General features: G+C 39.2%; 1 protein-coding gene across 6 annotated transcripts in view; it reads right to left on the bottom strand.

The window, feature by feature from the left end:
- Window positions 1-2,145: 2,145 nt before the first annotated feature.
- DDR2 (discoidin domain receptor tyrosine kinase 2) overlaps window positions 2,146-17,790 on the bottom strand; it is a 157,770-nt gene continuing 142,125 nt past the window's right edge. For all 6 annotated transcript variants that reach the window (XM_064370777.1, XM_012468878.3, XM_012468880.3 and 3 more), the window contains 6 exons: window positions 16,791-17,014; window positions 15,434-15,561; window positions 13,226-13,417; window positions 12,701-12,935; window positions 10,067-10,216; window positions 2,146-8,553 (listed from right to left, as the gene is read on the bottom strand). In XM_064370777.1, the coding sequence (XP_064226847.1) occupies window positions 8,419-8,553; window positions 10,067-10,216; window positions 12,701-12,935; window positions 13,226-13,417; window positions 15,434-15,561; window positions 16,791-17,014 (1,064 nt within the window). In that variant the 3' untranslated portion in view covers window positions 2,146-8,418. The remainder of the gene's footprint in view (window positions 8,554-10,066; window positions 10,217-12,700; window positions 12,936-13,225; window positions 13,418-15,433; window positions 15,562-16,790; window positions 17,015-17,790) is intronic.

Raw genomic sequence — 17,790 nt, 5'->3', positions numbered from 1 at the left:
CCTAGACAAAACTCTTAATGGGTTTTTGTTACACCCCAGACTTTGTATAAGGGCACTGGCTTTTAATATTTAACTTAACCACTTAGTACTGAAATAGTTGTTAGTGAGACCTGGCCTGCCACACTTCTACCAGGTCTCGGAAACAGAAAGTGTCTTGGATTGGCTGTGGGGAAGCACTAAGCATGGGCCATAACTCCATCTGCGTAGGACACAAATTCACCTCAGCCTTTACTTAGGCATGGACCAAATCCTTCATCCAGATAAGGGGTAGCCCATTGGGACCTCAAAAGGACTACTTAAAAACCAGAAAACTTTGTAACTGGGCCCTTGAGCCACTTGCTCAGGCCCACACTCTTTGGAGTGCTTTCTCAGTTTAATAAATCCCTGCTATTGCTTTCGCTGCTTTGTTCCTTTGTTACTTTGTGCATTTTGTCCAATTTTTCGTTCCAAATACCAAGAACCTGGACAACTCACATTCAAGGCCCTCTTTCCAGTGACAAAACTGCTCTAAAAGTTTCTAATGCTTACACTAGGTTTCTGTATTGTAGTAGACTGGTAATGGGACCGTAACTAGCCCCAGCTCACACAGGATAAAACTGTGTATCAAACATCAAACTCTACTGAACATACTTTAATCTACTTAATGGCCTCTTTCAATGTTTTAATTATTTATGAACAGCAATGATCCCTGAAACACTGAGATAATTTATATTGGCTTTTGATCCTAGAGGTTTTGATTAATGATACCAACTTAGTAATCATTTATCTTATATCAAGAAAATTAGATTGAAAGAACAAATCTGGTTATTAGAATATTAGATTCCTAAATAAAACTTTATCGTGGGGGTGAAACTCGGCTCCTACATTTATCCCACTTTCAACTGTTCTAAAGAGATCACAATTTAACAATGTTTTGTGAAGGTCATGGAGTAAAATTAAGCCTAATCATGAGAGTCTAGACCCAAAGTCCTCATTTAAAATGTTCTAGAGTTCAGAGGTGATGAGGATTAAGAAAAGAGAGACCTGGTTGTGTGGCTGTCCCATAAAAAACTCATTTCTATAAAGAATGCGGGAGGGCCTGAGCTGTGGAGGCTGAGCATTATTGCAGTCTCAGGATGCACGCCAGCCTAACACAGACTGAATTAAGTGAAGTCCAGACAACTTCAGAGCAAGAGCAGCAGTCTTTTCTTTCTTCATGATTTTTATTCAAGCCAAGTGATGAAACTGCTCTCTTCTTCCTTTTTTCCACTAAAGTTGCTGCTTTCAAGGTGTTATGACCTTTGAAAGATGGGCTGAACTGCTAGAGGTGCTCAGACTACAATACAGTTCTCTTCACAACTGATGTCATTTTATTTTCTTTTTACAAGTATTTTATCACACATAGGACATAGCTTGATAACCATCATAATATATTTTTATTGATGAGTGAATGGGTAGAAATGTTTTTTTAGATCTTCATAAGTTTAGATTTTTCATGGGCTCATTCTGTTTTCCTGGAAACCAGAAGAACAATATGGTACACAATGATCCCATCTCTCCGTGCCAAACCTTAACCCTGTGATTTGTCTACCATGCCCAGTGCTGAAAAATGTGCTCAGAAAACACATATTCTGAGAAATATTCTCGGAAAACTAAAAACATAAACTTATTCTCAGACACCAGGTAAGAAATGGGTTTGAGGTCATTTCATTCTAATCTTTATTATAATGACTGAGTCTAAATTCTGGTTTTCATAGTTTTTATTGGTTTGTGTATGTGGGGGCAGTCTGAGACGATATTTGTATTTGAAAGGAGTATCTCCGTATCAAACAAGTCTGTAACCATAACGATAAGGGATCCCCAGTTAATTCCGGACTGAATTCCCCAGAACTGGACTAATTAATATAAGGACATAAAATCCCAGTGTCTCACATGTTTGGATATGTCAGAGACCAAGATGCTTTCCTCCCAGTGAACAGTCAACTCATATGTTAGAGGCCTATTTAAATAATCCTTTATTGGACAGCCCCATAAACAGGTGTCCACACCACATACACCCCAGCTCTGGCCCATGACCCATCACTTCCCTAGGAATGATGTAGGACTATAAAGGGCAAGGGTTACAAAGCCCAGAACTCGCACTGTTTATACAGAAAGGGAGATCCATCAGTAGCATGACTCTTTAATCATTGTTATTTACAATTTATCATCTGACAGACTTACAGAGAATAAATAAAGAAAAGAAAATATACAATTGGTATCACGTTTCTTTTTCTAATACAGAGAATCTTTACGTATTCTATTTGGAATGTCTATGATAGTTTTAAGCAGAAATTAAATCCATTTGCTCTTTACCCCTTGACAAGACACATCATCTTCCCAAGCCTGCAGAAGGAGGCCCAGATGTTTCCTCATCACAGGAAGAGTGCACCACATTGCTGCAGAAACTCAGTCCTCAGAAAAAGTCACCAGACAACCAGGTAGAGGAATAGGATATCATGAATAATAAAGGACATATAATGGATAGGCTAGATTACAAACTCTTGGTGTGTTTGCAGGAATCCAACTTTCAATGTGTCCAAGCTTCTTTTCAAGTAAACAGTTTTTCACTGAAAGTGGTTACCTTATCCCATTGTGCTTCCCTTGAATCTCTGCAAATTCTTTCTTGACATGTAATTATGAATGTGGATGAGCATAGGCTAGCTTGGGACTCATATTATTTTCCTGCAAGGCACCTGACGTTGTTGCATGTTGTTGACAAGATGTCTAAAGGAGAAACTAGATAGCTTGTTTCAAATAGACTGGATATGAGGTTAGAGTCTGGTCTCTGCTTTTGATTCAGTGTCCTATGGAGAACTACCTTTCATTGATGTCTGAATGCCTCAAAAAATTAAGTATTTCTGTATATCAATTACAACATCAAAAAGTATACAAATGGAGAATGTACTTTACCAGGTACAAGTCTGAGCATTTTTTTCTCTTTCTTCATTTGAAAATAAACTCTCCATGTTACAGTAAAACTATTCTCCCTGCATTCACTCTAGTAAACTGGATGACAAGTTTTTGTTTCCACCTCATATTCATTAAAAAAAAAAAACATTCGGCAAATATTTATCAAGTGCTCACAATGACCTAGGAACTTAATAAGACACACATTGTTATAATCTTGTGACGCCTAAAATAGGGGACTTAAAAATGTCAATCACAAAACTCAAAACTGTAATCCACAAAACTGGAGTTTCAACTTCTCCCCAGGTTGCTGCTGTGTTTGCAATTAATTTGGTCTAAAGTGGTTGTTATTCCATTTAAGAACAGCTATTTAGGCAAATGAAACCTCTCTACCACTCTGAAAATGGTATTTTATCAAACATTAGGAGTCTATATCATTGTATTCTATTATCTCCACAAGCTATTCCCAGTGCCATTAACTAAGTGCCAACTAACTCTCGACCAAAATACTGGTTTACTCCAAACTCCTCATCTTGTCCCCAGTACTAATCCTATTCATTTGTCGAAGCTCTGGGAAGCATCTAGAATATCCTGCTGTATCTGGTTTTCTAGCCAACAAGCTACGAAAAAGCTTTACTGTCTTTTGTGTTGCCTGATCTTCCTAAGTTTTTCTTGGATTGTTTCAGATGCCAAACAGCTAAACAAATCAGAAAATTTAGAAGCAGTAAAGGCAGGGTTTTGCTCATGATAAAGGAATACATTAATTTGTTCTAATATTGTAGAATTTTATCCAAATAGTGTCTTTCCTATTGTATCCAAGCAAGGCCAGATTACAAATCACAAGAATTAGAAATATCCAGCAACTAAATGAATATGTGTGGAAAAACTGGTGAAATCAAAAAAAAGGTCTGTATTTTAACAGCATTATGCCAGTGTTAATTTTCTGGTCCTGAAAATGGACTAAATGTTATAAATGGGAGAAAATGGATCTAGGGTAACTTATTGTGAGCCTCAAGTTCTTTCAAAATAACAATTTTTTAAAAATTATTTTGAATTCAACAATTCCCCACTGCTCTTTGGCACCAAGCAATACAGATAATTAGAGCAGAAAACTCAAAATTCCAGAAATCAAATCACCATTAACCACTCCAGTCTCTTTCCCTCTCCAGTCACTTTTTGAAAACATTTACTATGTGGAAAACACATTCATCTGTTTCTATAAAAATGTAAATTTCTATTCAGCAGGATTTCCCAGCAAAAATAAGGATCTGCATCTTCCTGGAGATGTGAAAACATTAGGGACCTACTGTATGCACTGTCGGAGGACAGAAGTCTTACTAAAAAGAAAATACTAGGATGGCAAATTCCAGGTCTATAAATTCAACTTACAATCAAAGACGTAGTAGCCATATATTGTAATTCTTTTTTTATTTTATTTTTTATTTTGTAGTTTTGGGCAAAACATAACACTGTTCTGTTTTAGTATACTTCCTTGGAACATCTTCATTTTTTTCCCTCTGGCAGACACTCCCCTTCTATTCTCCTTTACTCAAAACATATGGTTTAGCCCCACATCATGGCTTTCTTGTGGGAAGCCTGGATGGGACTAGAAAACACATGTTTCCAACATGGTGCATATCTGTTTGTGCAGATATCAGACATAATTTAATCTTCTCTAACTTATGCCTATTGTTTTGATGTTTGCCTGTAGTTATTCTGGGCACAGCAATGGTGGGCATTATAGAAAATGAACTTTATTAACAGAGGAAAGATAATAGATCATGAAGATTCATGAACTACCATAAGCTCCCCATCTCTGGGTCTTAATTTTAAAAGCAGCACTTGGAAAACCAAGCCCAGTTCAGGAAAAGGGTTGATTTTTTTCTCACCGGCACTTGAAATGGTCCAGAATACACCTGGTGCTCAAACCGCCTTCCTCACCCACTTCTTCTGAAATGAAAAGGTCATTCCCTGATGGTTGCTATGTCTTTTCCAAGAGGAACTTCCCCTTTCTTAAAATGCTGCAAGACTCCCATTTCATACACTGAACCTGACTTCATTTCTTAATATTTTTATCATCTCTATCATCCAGAATTTCTTCTTTCTCCACCCATATTTATCTTTTACTTCAAGAACCTTACTTTTCCTAATCCCTTTCAAAGCTCCTTCTTGCTTCAAAGTGGATTCCCAATGGCTCCAGCTACCCCTGTTTCTACCTTGCTTGAGCTGACCCTCCCTGTGTCTTTCCTGTGCACTCTCCATTGCCTCTTTTTATGTAGCCTCCTTTCTAGCCCTGACCTTCCTCCCTGTTCAGTCATATGCACATTCACGTATCCTTTTTTCTTTCACCCCACTTGTATACAATCCTCTTCGTTATATAGTCTTAGATACTTGCAAGTGATCTTTCCACAACATTAAAACCACATTTTGCTCCTCAGGCACCTCTTTGCACTCTAGATGTTTTCTGATCACATACGTGTCTGGATAGCACATCAAGTTTCAGGCCTAGCTATCAGCACGTTAGCCAGCAAGAACATAAATTTAGATCTGACAATCCCAAAACACAATCTGCACATAAAATAATTTACATATATCATGAAGAAGATAACTTACTGCAAAGGTAATAAGGCCCCACCGTTTTTGATCATTTCTTTCTATCTCCTTTTCCAAATAAGTCCTAGCTTCATTCTTCTAATTCAGATTTAAACTACTTTTAAATTCTATACATACTAGGCCCTCGCCATGTATTCTGTTGGGTTGCTTAGATTTGTACTACTAAACTCTAAAGGATGACTAAGCTAGAAACTAAACCTGTGTCTGTAACACAAAGGTCTCAGTGCCAGAAGTTGAAGCATTCCTCACCCCATAAAAGAATACATATATGTATGACATGATAATACATATTGGGCAGCCATCTGAAACAGATTACTTCTGTGACTCAAGGCCAGAAAAATTCAGACATTGTGAGTTCATTTTAAATATGATTTTTTAAAAAAATTATAGAATCATAGAATAACTCAGTAAACTGGGGCAAATTCTTAAAAAAGAATAAGTGGAGAGATATTAGGCAAAGGAAGATAAAATAATATGATTTTCTCTTGCTCTATAAGAAGTCATGGCATGATCTGGTTGTAGCCCTACCAAAGGCATACAGATAAAGAAGAATAGGCTGCCGGTCCTGAGTTCAAGTCCCTTTAATTCTAATGAAGCTAATACTTATCTTGAAAGCTGAGTGTTGCAGGGTCCGAGGTATCTAGCCCTGTACATATCAAATATGATAATGTATTTGGAAACACCTGGTAAACCTAAGGCACGATACAAATGTCATGTGTTACTATTACTACCATTACAGTGATTTCTTCCATGATCTCTTTTGCTGACTACAGTTTTCAGAGCAAGAAATGACCAGATTACTAAATCCGTCAGTTATAGATCCAATTATCCAGTGAGTACTGGACATATCAGAACCAGAAGGGACCTCAAAACCATTTAATCTAATTTCCTCATCCTATCAATAAGAAAACAAATGCAGAAAGACCAAGTGATTTAGCCAAGATGACACACTTGGTGTGAAGCAGAAAGAGGATCAAAGCTCCCAAACCAATGCTCTCTTGACTCTCAAATTAGTGATCTCTCCAAAGTTTGTCCAGGGATAGACTAAAGCCCAAAGACATAGGACAACTATGGGGGAAAGACATTTGCTAGGATCAGAAGATGACCTGAAAAATGGATCCTGTGGACTTAAGACTTACGCTTATGCTGTGGCCTGGAGCAATGCTGAAGGCTGAATGGGGAAATGCTCATGTTCCTGAGAAACTGTTGTAGAAGGTAAACTGGTGAAGGCAACAGAGGCAGACCCAGCGGGTCAAGGGTATTCCTTCTCAGTTTGGGAAGCTGATTTGTAATGTTGTCTTGTTTCTCCTCAATGGGAATTAAGAGTTCCTTTTTCCAACTTCCCACTAAATCAGAGGATTTGTGGAGTGTGAAAGCTCAGAATTTGCTCTGAGAAGATTCTTTCTTGACAGTGGCTCTGTTTCCATGAATTCTGAAGCCACAGCCTTTAGTTTTCTTTTCAGCTAGTCATACCATCTCAGAGGCAAGAGGGTATACACACAGCAGTAGCAATAGATGCTCATCCTGTGCCTCTCCAGAATCAAGGACACTCAGAGTTGGAAGGACATTAAACATTGTCTCATACCACCATCTACTTTGTGTTAGAAAACTTCAATTTTCCTTGCATTATTCTTGAGCCTGTATCCTAACCTCTCCAGTGACAAAATTTTGACTACCCACCTCTGGTTGGCAGCCCATTTATCCTTCTACGTTCTGAGTGCTTTGTTTTCCTCAATAAGGAATGGAAATCAGTCTCCCTGCAACTTCTCCTCATTAGTACTGAGACAACTTTTTTGGGGACACTCAGAATAGATCTATTCCCTCTTAGACAAGGCCATTAGATATTTATGCCTTAGAAATTCAGCCCCAAGTCCAAAGATCCCACAGAGGCTTCATCCTTGAAAGAGCTAGAAGATTTGGACAAGATGAACTCAGAAATCTACCATCAAGATATCAAAACATCAGCCTTTACTGATTAAAAACTCACATTCTCACTAAAACACACACATGAAAATGTCTGTACAAGACAAAGAAGAGAACCCTCTAATGAAATCCAAATAAATAGTGGATAGCATGTCTGTTACGTATCCTCCATTGACCTTCTTTCCTATGTCCATTACCTATTCAAGAATCCTTCCATGCATGAGGTACTTTTTTTTTGTAAATGACAATTCCCTTTCATACAGTCTTGTGGCAGACATTGTTTCCTATCTACATCCCCTGTTGTTTCACATATGAACTTCAACCCTGACTGCTGCCCATGAATGAACAAAATACCAATTTCAAGAAATTGGAGGTTTTCAAGAATATATCATTCACTTTGACAGGAGAGAGAAATACAAACAGTGAGACAAGTCCAGAGGCCAAATTAGAAAACCACCTGTGATTAGTTGCTGAATTCTGAGTCCTCAGATTCTCCACATCTATCGAGTGTTTTCCCTAAACTTCATTTCATGTTTCCCAAGACATTAGTATCCTTCAAGATTTTCTTTCTGAAGATTTGTTTAGAGTGACATGGAAAAATATTGTAGAATCTGCACATTTATAAGCACAAGAATAATTAACCTTTATAAATTATCTGAATTTTCTAGCCTTTGTTACCCAGCACTTTGATATATCAAGTAAGACTCTCTTTTACTAGATTTTATCTGCCCTAGGCTTTTTTTTTTCTTTTTTAGTTCTTTAATGTAAAAAAAAAGTATATATGAGTCAGGGGTAGGGAGTTGGGGGAGTAGAGTGGGAGAGACCAGGAACAGAGAGCAAAGCAAACAAGCCTCTGTCTCTCAGGTTCATTAAATGTCCAGATGGAGTGGCGTAGGTGTGGGTGAGTGGTAGGGAGGACCTGAGCCGTAGGAATGTGGCCAGGCACTGACAGCATCACTCGTCACCTTGTTGAAGGAGCAGAAGGTGGATTTCTTGGAATGAGGGACGGTGCTTGGTATCTCTTCTCCAGCAGCTGAGCATCAGCTTATACACAGAGTCAGGGCAAATGGCTGGTTGAGGGAGGTAAGTCTTTGGGAACAAAAATAAAGGAAAACAAAAAAGAGAGAGAATATTAGGAAGGGGGGGAAGGGAAGCATCTTTGCATCATGGTTTCCTTTGCCCCCTGCCCACTTTCTTGAATTTGATAACTGAAATGGGTGTGGTGTCCGTTTTTTCTACTCATTGAAGTTCTGAATCATATCACCCCTTTTCTAAGCTATTCCCTTTGTCTTCTCCAGTTCTCTGGAGCAGAATTTTCTGATGGGCCGTTATGTGGCCCCTACCTTCATGTAAAAGATGAAACAACCAGAAAGAGACCAAATCTTCCATTTATGGGCAACCCATGTTGACGTTCATCTTGGCTGAGCCAATCATGACAGAAGCAGAAAACATTTTTCTTTGGCCCACTCACTTATCTTGTGTACTCAGGAGTAAATTTCCCCTTTATGATAGTAAGAAGGCAATTGCCTCATAACCAAGATAGCTAATTTAGACTCTCCTCTGCTAAAATATTTACGGAATATCAAGATAAAATTGAATTCTGAGACCCCTCTCTTATTTTTAATATGTATAATGTATTATCCCCTGTCAATCTCTTATCTATCTTCGGCTTGCTTGGATCAATTTAAGCCACAGAAGATCCACTTTTTGTTGTCTGGAAGATCCTTCCCCAGCTATTATCCTTTTCCTGGTGAAGATGCCATAATCCAAGGGTATGCTATTGCCAGGCCACTTTGGGGAGGTGCAGTGCTGTAGTTACTGCCAAGCTTTAAATTCCAGATCTTACATTGTTCTTGAGCCTATATCTTAACCTCTCCAATGACAAAAGAGTCTCCACCTCTGGTGGCAGCCCATTTATCCTTGTATGTTCTCAGTGCTTTGTTTTCTCCAATAAGGAATGGCAATCGGTCTCCCTGCTGGCTTAGGTTCCACAGGAATTTTAAATCTAAGCCACCCCAAAACAGCTTGAGGTATCTTGGCTAGGAACTGAGATGCCTGTGGAGCTTGGGAACCTATCTTTCCCTGAGTCCTGAGATGCCACAATACTGGGCCCAGAGATGCCTTCCAAGAGCAACAAATTCAGGATATAGCTGCTCATTTTTGGACATCCAAGTCTAGAAACATCGCTAGATAGTCAAAACCAACCCCATTTCTTACACTCAGCTATATTTTTAATAAATGCTAATACATCTCTTTTACACTTACATTTTTTGAACCAGAAGAAAAACCACATGGTCTAGATTAAGAAATAGATAAAACATAAGAGATAGGACTTTATTTCCTGCTACCTTTGAGTTGGGGAGGAAACTGACATGATTCTTTATGCTCTCCATGAGTCAATGAGTTGACACATGGATAAAGCGAAGTGTATGGATGCCTGGGGAGGATCCTGGTCTTTCACATCATCTGGATAGTTAGTGACAAAGACTATCATCCAGATAGTCTGTCTTCCAGCTCAGCCCACTCCTGCTAAGTCAGGACTTCCCATTCTCCATCCTTCAAGGGTACACAAGTCCACATCCATTCCCCCAACAGTTCTTACCTGCCTCCCTTGGTCTCGGAAGAACTCTCCAGTATTCTCAATAACCTGTTCATCTGACAGCTGGGAATAGGGCTGTTCCTGGCAAAAGGTGAAAGTCTCCCACAAGGTAACCCCAAAGGCCCACACATCACTTGCCGTTGTGAACTTGCCCTATTTAAGTAAAGAAAAGAATGGGAAATCAGAATAGCCTGTGCAGAACAAGAACCAGTTAGATTTCATAATCTGGGGTTGTACCCTTTCCTCTACCACAGGGAAGGAATTCTGAAACTGCCAAGATGTTCGTGTAGTATTTAGAAACAGCCCATTCTCTCATTCGCATTATCTCAACTTAGTTCTGTTTCCCTGGGGATGAGATCCAAGAGCTGAAAAAAATACAGCCATAAGCTATCTGACTCTGCGACTCAGTGTTAGGTCAACCTTTCAATTCTAGGGTAGCTTTGGGAAAATGCTCCTGAGAAAGGCAAAATCTGAGTGGGAAGTCAATTGTTTTTATGTTAGAGACAGAGGAATCTAGTTTAAGTGCCTGGAGTGAATCCAGGACTCTCATTTACCAGTTCAGTGATAATCACAGTGTTGAAAGATAGACTTCAACAAGTGACAGCAATGAGAGTCAGGTACAATTAGCAAGACTGATTACTCATATTTTCTACTCAATACAGAAAACAACACTGTGAAGTGGATATTATTTATTTTTAAATGTTTTCTTTTCCTTTGAGAGATGGGGTCTCGTTATGTTGCCCAGCCTGGAGTACAATGGCTAGTCACAGTTTTGATCTCACTAACTGATCAACACGGGAATTTTGACCTCCTCTGTTTCCAACTTGGGCTGGCTCATCCCTTCTTAGGCAGCCTGGTGGTCCACTGCTCCTAGGGGTGGCCATATTAATGCCAAATTCAGTGAGGACTCCCAATAGGCATAGTGCAGTGCAGCCCAGATTTTGATCCTCCTACCTCAGCCTCCTGAGTGGCTGGGACTACAGGTACACATCACCATGCCAGCTATCCAATTTTTTAGATCAGAAAAATTAAACAGGAGAGGTTTCCCAGAGTCGCCTGGTTAATAAGACCATTCGTAGTGGAAAAACTGTATTTGAACCGAGGTCCTCTGAATGTCAGTCTAATATATTTTCAACACCACACAATACCTTGAGAGAGAGTAATGCCTAAATATCCCATTAGAAATGTATAAAATATACAATTCACATATGTAGGTGAAAAAGATCTTTATAAGGCTTTATGTAAACTGGTGTACATCACAGCATCATTCATAATAGCAGGAAATTGGAAAGTACTTAAATATCAAATTATAGAGGCATTATTAAGTTATAGGATATATCTACACAATGGAATATTATGCAGATAATAAAATGTTAAGTTAAAAATAGAGATCAAGAATTGTATAGCATAGTGTTATCCAGTTATGTACTATAGATTACATATATGTACATATGTATAGAAATGCATGCATAGAAAAAATACATGTATAGAAAAAAAATCCTCAAACAAATATACCAAAACATTAATAGTGGTTATCTTGGTGAGTAGAAGGGAATAACTATACATTTTTTCATTTCAAAATTATTCTCAAATTCTATAAGAATATGAGCAGAAGATAAGCAGATTAACCATAAATGAACAAAACCAAATTGGTCTCAGACTTTTCTCTGCAATGTTACACAAGACAAAAGATAAAATAACATGTAAAGGGCATTGTAGGAAGTAAAAGTGTATAGTCTAATGAGTCTATAAATCAGCTGAGTGGTTGTAAAATCAACAATTAAAAAGTCTCAGGTATGCATGGACAGAAAATATACCTCTAAGAGAGATATTTGGAAAAAATTATTCACTTATGGTATGGAATATCAAGAATTGAATAAAAATTATACAGCAAAGAATGATGAACTTAAAAAGAACATGTTGAAAAGTATTGAAATGCAATTATAGGGATTAGTCTATATAATTATGAGAAACATGCTTATGAAACTAGTGGAGAAGAAAATATTTTGTATAGATAACATTTCTTTAAATGATAAGGTTTTTAATACCTTAAATTAAGAACAATCACTAGAGAGAAATGATAAAGAGAAACAAAGATAATAAATATCTTATACTTTTTAACTTGTCTCCCTACATTTTAATAATAAGTGTGTTAATTTTGTAGCAGAAATAGGCAAGCATTGAAGAATAAGAATTAGTACAAAAAGCATGCCAGGCATGGTGGCTCACACCTGTAATCCCAGCACTTTGGGAGGCAGAAGCGGGTGGATCACCTGAGGTCAGGAGTTCAAGACCAGCCTGGCCAACATGGTGAGACCCCATCTCTACCAAAAATACCAAAATTAGCTGGGCATGGTGGCAGGTGCCTGCAATCCCAGCTACTCAGGAGGCTGGAGGCAGGAGAATCGCTTGAACCCGGGAGGCAGAGGTTGCAGTAAGCTGAGATCATGCCACGGCACTCCAGCCTGGGCAACAAGAGCAAAACTCCGTCGAAAATAATAGTAATAATTTCAAGTCAGAGAAAATATTACATTCTATTGAATTTGCCTCCTGCTGTCTCAGGTTCGTCTCCACATGTCATGCATGCCAGCCCACAAGCCAGTTGCTAGGTAGGGCTTTAAAATGCTGAGAACTCACCAGTAAGATACTCTCCCAAGACATCCAGCGGATAGGGAGCACTGCCCGGCCCTGGATCCGGTAATAGTCACCACTGTACAGGTTCCTGCTCATTCCAAAGTCAGCTATCTTGATTGTGTAGTTCTTACCCACTAAGCAATTTCGTGTGGCCAGATCTCGGTGAACAAAATTAAGAGAGGAAAGGTACTTCATGCCAGAAGCAATTTGGGTAGCCATAAACTTCAGGTTGGTGTAACTGAGGAAATAGACAAGAAGACAGAAGGTAGCCTATGGAAACAGGAAGATGTGAAAGGTATACCTTCTAAAATTGGTATCAACAAACCAGGGTTGAAAGCTCAACCTTTCTCTATTCTTGATGGGTCCCTTGCATTCCCCCAAAGGGCAGCTGCTCCATTATTCTCTACACTCTAACTTCCCCCACCATCCCAGAACAGTGGTACACTTTATGGCTCACTGCTCCCTATTTTCAGATCCCAGGTTACTCTCATGACCACAGGGAAGAGAGGGAAGACCTGGCTTGTTTACCTGACAGTGGGTACATTGCTGGAGGAAGAATTAGGGGGCTCATGGCGGGATAGAAACTGATTGAGATCTCCATTCTCCATGTATTCAGTGATCATGCAGAGAGGATCATCAGTGATACACACAGCTAAGAGATGGATGATGTTGGGGTCCTTGAGTCGGGACATGATCTTTATCTCCTTAAGAAAATCATTCCTTGGGAGGATACAGACAAAGACAAACTCAGAAGTTGCCAGAGTCAGAATCAAGAGGGAGAAGAATGCACACCAAGGTCTATTCCTAGGCATTACACCAAATTCTCTTTTCCCTTTGGATAACTTTTGAGAGGACAGAGAATTTGACACCTGGACCTGTCTCATTCTATTCCTCCTGAAATACCATGGACCCTTATTCAACTGTAATGTTTTTGAGAACAAGACCCGTGACCTATTCACATTTTTATCCCTCGTATCTAACAAATTCCCTGCCACACAGAAAGTGATTAAAATAGGCTGCTAAAAACTGTTCAGCAAAGTAAAACGTTTCACTGAAAATCGTATCATAAGTGCATGAGGATATTTACCTTTTTTAAAAGCCATGGTGTCACTCTATTACTAAAGTGAAGAAACTTTGTATGATGTAAACAACCATGCTTTGGCTTATCTGAAGACTCTTTATTTTCTCCTACTGACTTTTCTTAATGCAGTATGAACCATCAGTCAGTTGCAACACGTATTTAGTAGCCTGTCCAAAACAGAGCTGTTTAAAGGCCTTAGTGGTAAAGTCATGTCAAAAGAAGTATTCACTTGACCAAGGCTAATAATTGTTTGAATACATGGTGACAGGCACCCTTGGGTCATAAAGCAGCAATTTTTGGGTTGGTGAGTCCTCTAGCCCACATTCCAAAAACTACTGGAGCAGATCAGTTATAAGTCCTCCAAGAGTTTTCTAGGAAACCTGGACTGAAAGTCATGCTATGTCAATATAAGCCATTGATATCAATGAAGTCCTGATGCAATACCTCCCCTGTTTCATTCTTCCTCTGTCCCAAACCAGGAGGTTCCATGGCTTGGAAGGGTCCACAGTCATGGCCAGCCATCATTGCTAAGGACACAGGAGGAGGAATGGCAAACTTCACTGATCAGAGCAACAGAGAAAGCCTTTGTCATATCCTGTGTCCTGTGGTTTTGTTCTGTTTTGTTCCCTCGTGCCACTTTCTCCAATCATGTGCTAAGATTAATATAAGAAATATTTCATCTTGCTATGAGATCCAGGAATGTTGTTTTTTATTTTTACCAGTATCTTAAAGATTGAAATTCTCAGTTAAATTTCTAAAGCCTCCTCCACAGTTTCATTTCCTCGCCTTTCTCTCTTCTTTATCCTACATCCTATCCATTGCAAGACTTTTAATGAAGTCTATCACCATTCTTGGAATTTATGATAATTTGGAGAATAATAAACTTTTTTCACTATGAATATCAGTGAGACAAATCAATACAACACAAATGGGAAAATGCATATGTTATCCAGGTGTGGAGATTTCTCTGGGACACATACAGCCAGCTTTCAACCAGCATGCCTCTCTGGGTGAGGATTAACTCACCATTATTGTAATGGAAAGGCTGTCGGACAAATGGAGTGTGGCTGGAAACTGCAATTTATGTAGAAAAAGATCCAAGAGATTATTAGCCAGTTTGGAAAACTGCTAGAGAATCGTGGATTCCTTTTGCTCTGAGATGCATAGATAATTTTCCAAATAGAGGTAGCTTCTCATTTTGAGGGTTGCTGGACATAGAATAAAAGGAGCATAAAAGAGAAAAAAGGGATGAGAAAATAAATAGAAATGTGAAAAAAGGCGAATGGAAGAGGCCTAGCAAGAAAGACATGTGTGATTGTGAAAACTTTGTCAAGAGGAGGTAATGACATGCAGGAGTATGTCTGTGTGTAAAGGCTGAGGACGTACACATCTAGACAGCTGTGTATGTTGGGAAGCACAGTGCTTGCGCACAGGAGATTAGGAAGTAAATATGTGGCAAGTACAACAGAAAATGTACCTTTGTCTTTGAGAGAAATGGAAAAAAAGATGAGAACTGCTGAGCCCATCAGAATAAGAAAAAGGATAACGGTGGAAAAGTGAGGCAGCTCACTGAAAATTGCTCAGAAGTATCCAGGAGTATTCCTGGTCCTAAAGATGAAATGCATAAAAGAAAATTCAAAATGTAGACCACAGACCTGGCATTCTTGTTGGCATCTGCTCGGAGCATTTTCACGGCCACCAGGACAGGCTGGTTGGCACTGACATCTAGGGCAAAATCTTTGTCTTTGAACTTTTCCATTCCCTCCACTTCACAGAGATGAACCTAGACAAAAGTCATCTAGTCTCAGCATCATCATTTCTCCTGAAGATGTCTCAGTACTCTTGCTGGGCATTTCCTGGAGATAAACTAACTCTTACAACTCAGGCAAAATGATCAAAAGACCAATAAGAAGATATGTGTCACATATCTATGATTAAAATAATTGATAAGATTAAAAACAATGGTAAAGTACCCGGCTAATATGCTACTTTCCTGACTTAGAAATATACATTGATTGGAACATTAAGTGAATGAATGAATCAATAACAATATTACATGACAGCATAGCCCGCTATAAAATGTCTTTTATTACAAATGCTTGAATTTTAATTCATTAGTCACTGGATTACGTAAAACATAAGGCAATTTCCTAAAGTAATCCCTTAGTAAGGGGTTTAGCATTATAAGCAACTCCTGTGTATTATTAACAGTATAACAGATGTGGGTTTTCAATCCAGGGGACAAAATGAGTACATGTAACACCATGAACAGATAACATGGGCCCCTCCACCTCTCGCAACACCAGACCTATCCAAGGAGAGAACATGAGATCCACACTGAAAACCGATAACACAACTTAGGAAACCAAGTGTTCTATTTGGAGTTTAGATGGCAGTGGTGAAGAGTTCCTATTACAACTCAAAACATTGCTCTGAGCTTCCAGAAGGTTCGTGTAACTGATGCAAGAGTGAAAAGTTTAATAATGCATGCATCACTCTGAGGGCGACTGAAAAGAGTACTCCTCCTTATCTTAGTTGGTGATTCATTCCCTAGCGGCTGATTCTGGGACCAAAAGCAGGGGCGAGGTTGTTTTTCACCGTTTTACATGTAACTTCCATTAAAGGGGAAAAAAACAAAGTGGCTATTGAGCAGCAGGATGTTCCTGGACAGTTCATAAAAGATGATCACATCTTGTGGGCCCCACCCTCCATAATCTATTGTAAACATTTTGGAAAATACTGAATGTTTTTCAAGATATCTGAAGTCTAGTGACTTGCTGCCTTAAAAACTCCTGTATAGACATCGGAAATCCCAGGAGCTCTACGGCTATTTGACAAAGATGAGCTTGACCCAATACTAGAATCTGGAGGACAACACAAGGAGAGACAAGTGGAAGAGGCATTCTGTGTGAATCCACTTCTGGAAAGGACTCTGTTCTACTGAGCATTTTTATCCAACCACTTCCTTCGAGCTATAAGGGACTGGAGGCCCCGCTCAAATAAGCAACTCACCTCCCCAAACTGGCCTTCTCCCAGCTTCTCTTTGAAAGTTAAGAGTTTCCTGGGGAACTCCTCCACAGCCACATCTTTTCCTGAGAGCAGGTCCATGGTGACGGCAGGCACTGAGTATGTGTTGCCTCCTGTCACTCCCTGGAGGTTCACTATGTCAGCCTCTGCATAGTGGGGCACCCCCTCAGGGCCACTGGGCTGGACTGGCTTCACGACGCCGCTGCAGCCTGGGAAGACATGGTAACCAGTCTCACTCCACGGAGCACCTGCGGAGATCTCTTCAAGGAAGAAATTCTGAGAGGAGGGCTAAAACATGCCCCGTGAAAGCCCAACCTGCTTCATGACATTCTCACTTGGAAAATGGTTTTGCTTCCTCTAGAGATTTTCTTCGGGCCTTCAGAATGTAGGACACCATTTTATGTCTCCTTCTTTTCCTCATAATACATGATCATTAACAGATTCTGTGGCTAAACTTGTGGAATTGTGTGGTAAAGCCATAGGAAGGCTCGTGGTACATCAGGGTGAATGTTGAAGGTTTGATCACTTATTTCCTTAATTTTAAGACACTTATTGATTTAAAAACTGATTTTAGGTATCAAAAAACTTTCAGATTAAAGACATATGATCTAGTTTCAGACATGGTTTAACTCAGGGAAAAAAATTAAAATATGAGGTTAGGGATGTTTTAGATTTAGGAAATAGGTAAATTATTTCTATTCACCCTAAGAAATCAATTAGTTTATATCCTTTATTCTTGCTGTCTCTGTGAAATTACTTGAGTTTTAGCATGCTCTTTTGTGTCTGCTATCCATTGAATGATAAAATAGATGTAAGTTTCATTTTATCCTTTGAGAAGACCCCTTCAGGCTCCTTCCCGTAAAATCCTGTGCTCTTGTATTTAGTCCTGCCTGCTTCTACATCCAGCTCAGACATAGCGCCTCTCTCCTGAACACCACAAGTTCTTTTCTACGGACTTGGGTCCCTCAGGTTGGTGACCTTATAG

Source organism: Aotus nancymaae, unplaced genomic scaffold, assembly GCF_030222135.1.
Source record: "Aotus nancymaae isolate 86718 unplaced genomic scaffold, 86718_ANA_hifiasm-v0.15.2.pri h1tg000108l, whole genome shotgun sequence".
Taxonomy (NCBI): domain Eukaryota; kingdom Metazoa; phylum Chordata; class Mammalia; order Primates; family Aotidae; genus Aotus; species Aotus nancymaae.
This window is presented reverse-complemented; position numbering and strand designations above follow the sequence as displayed.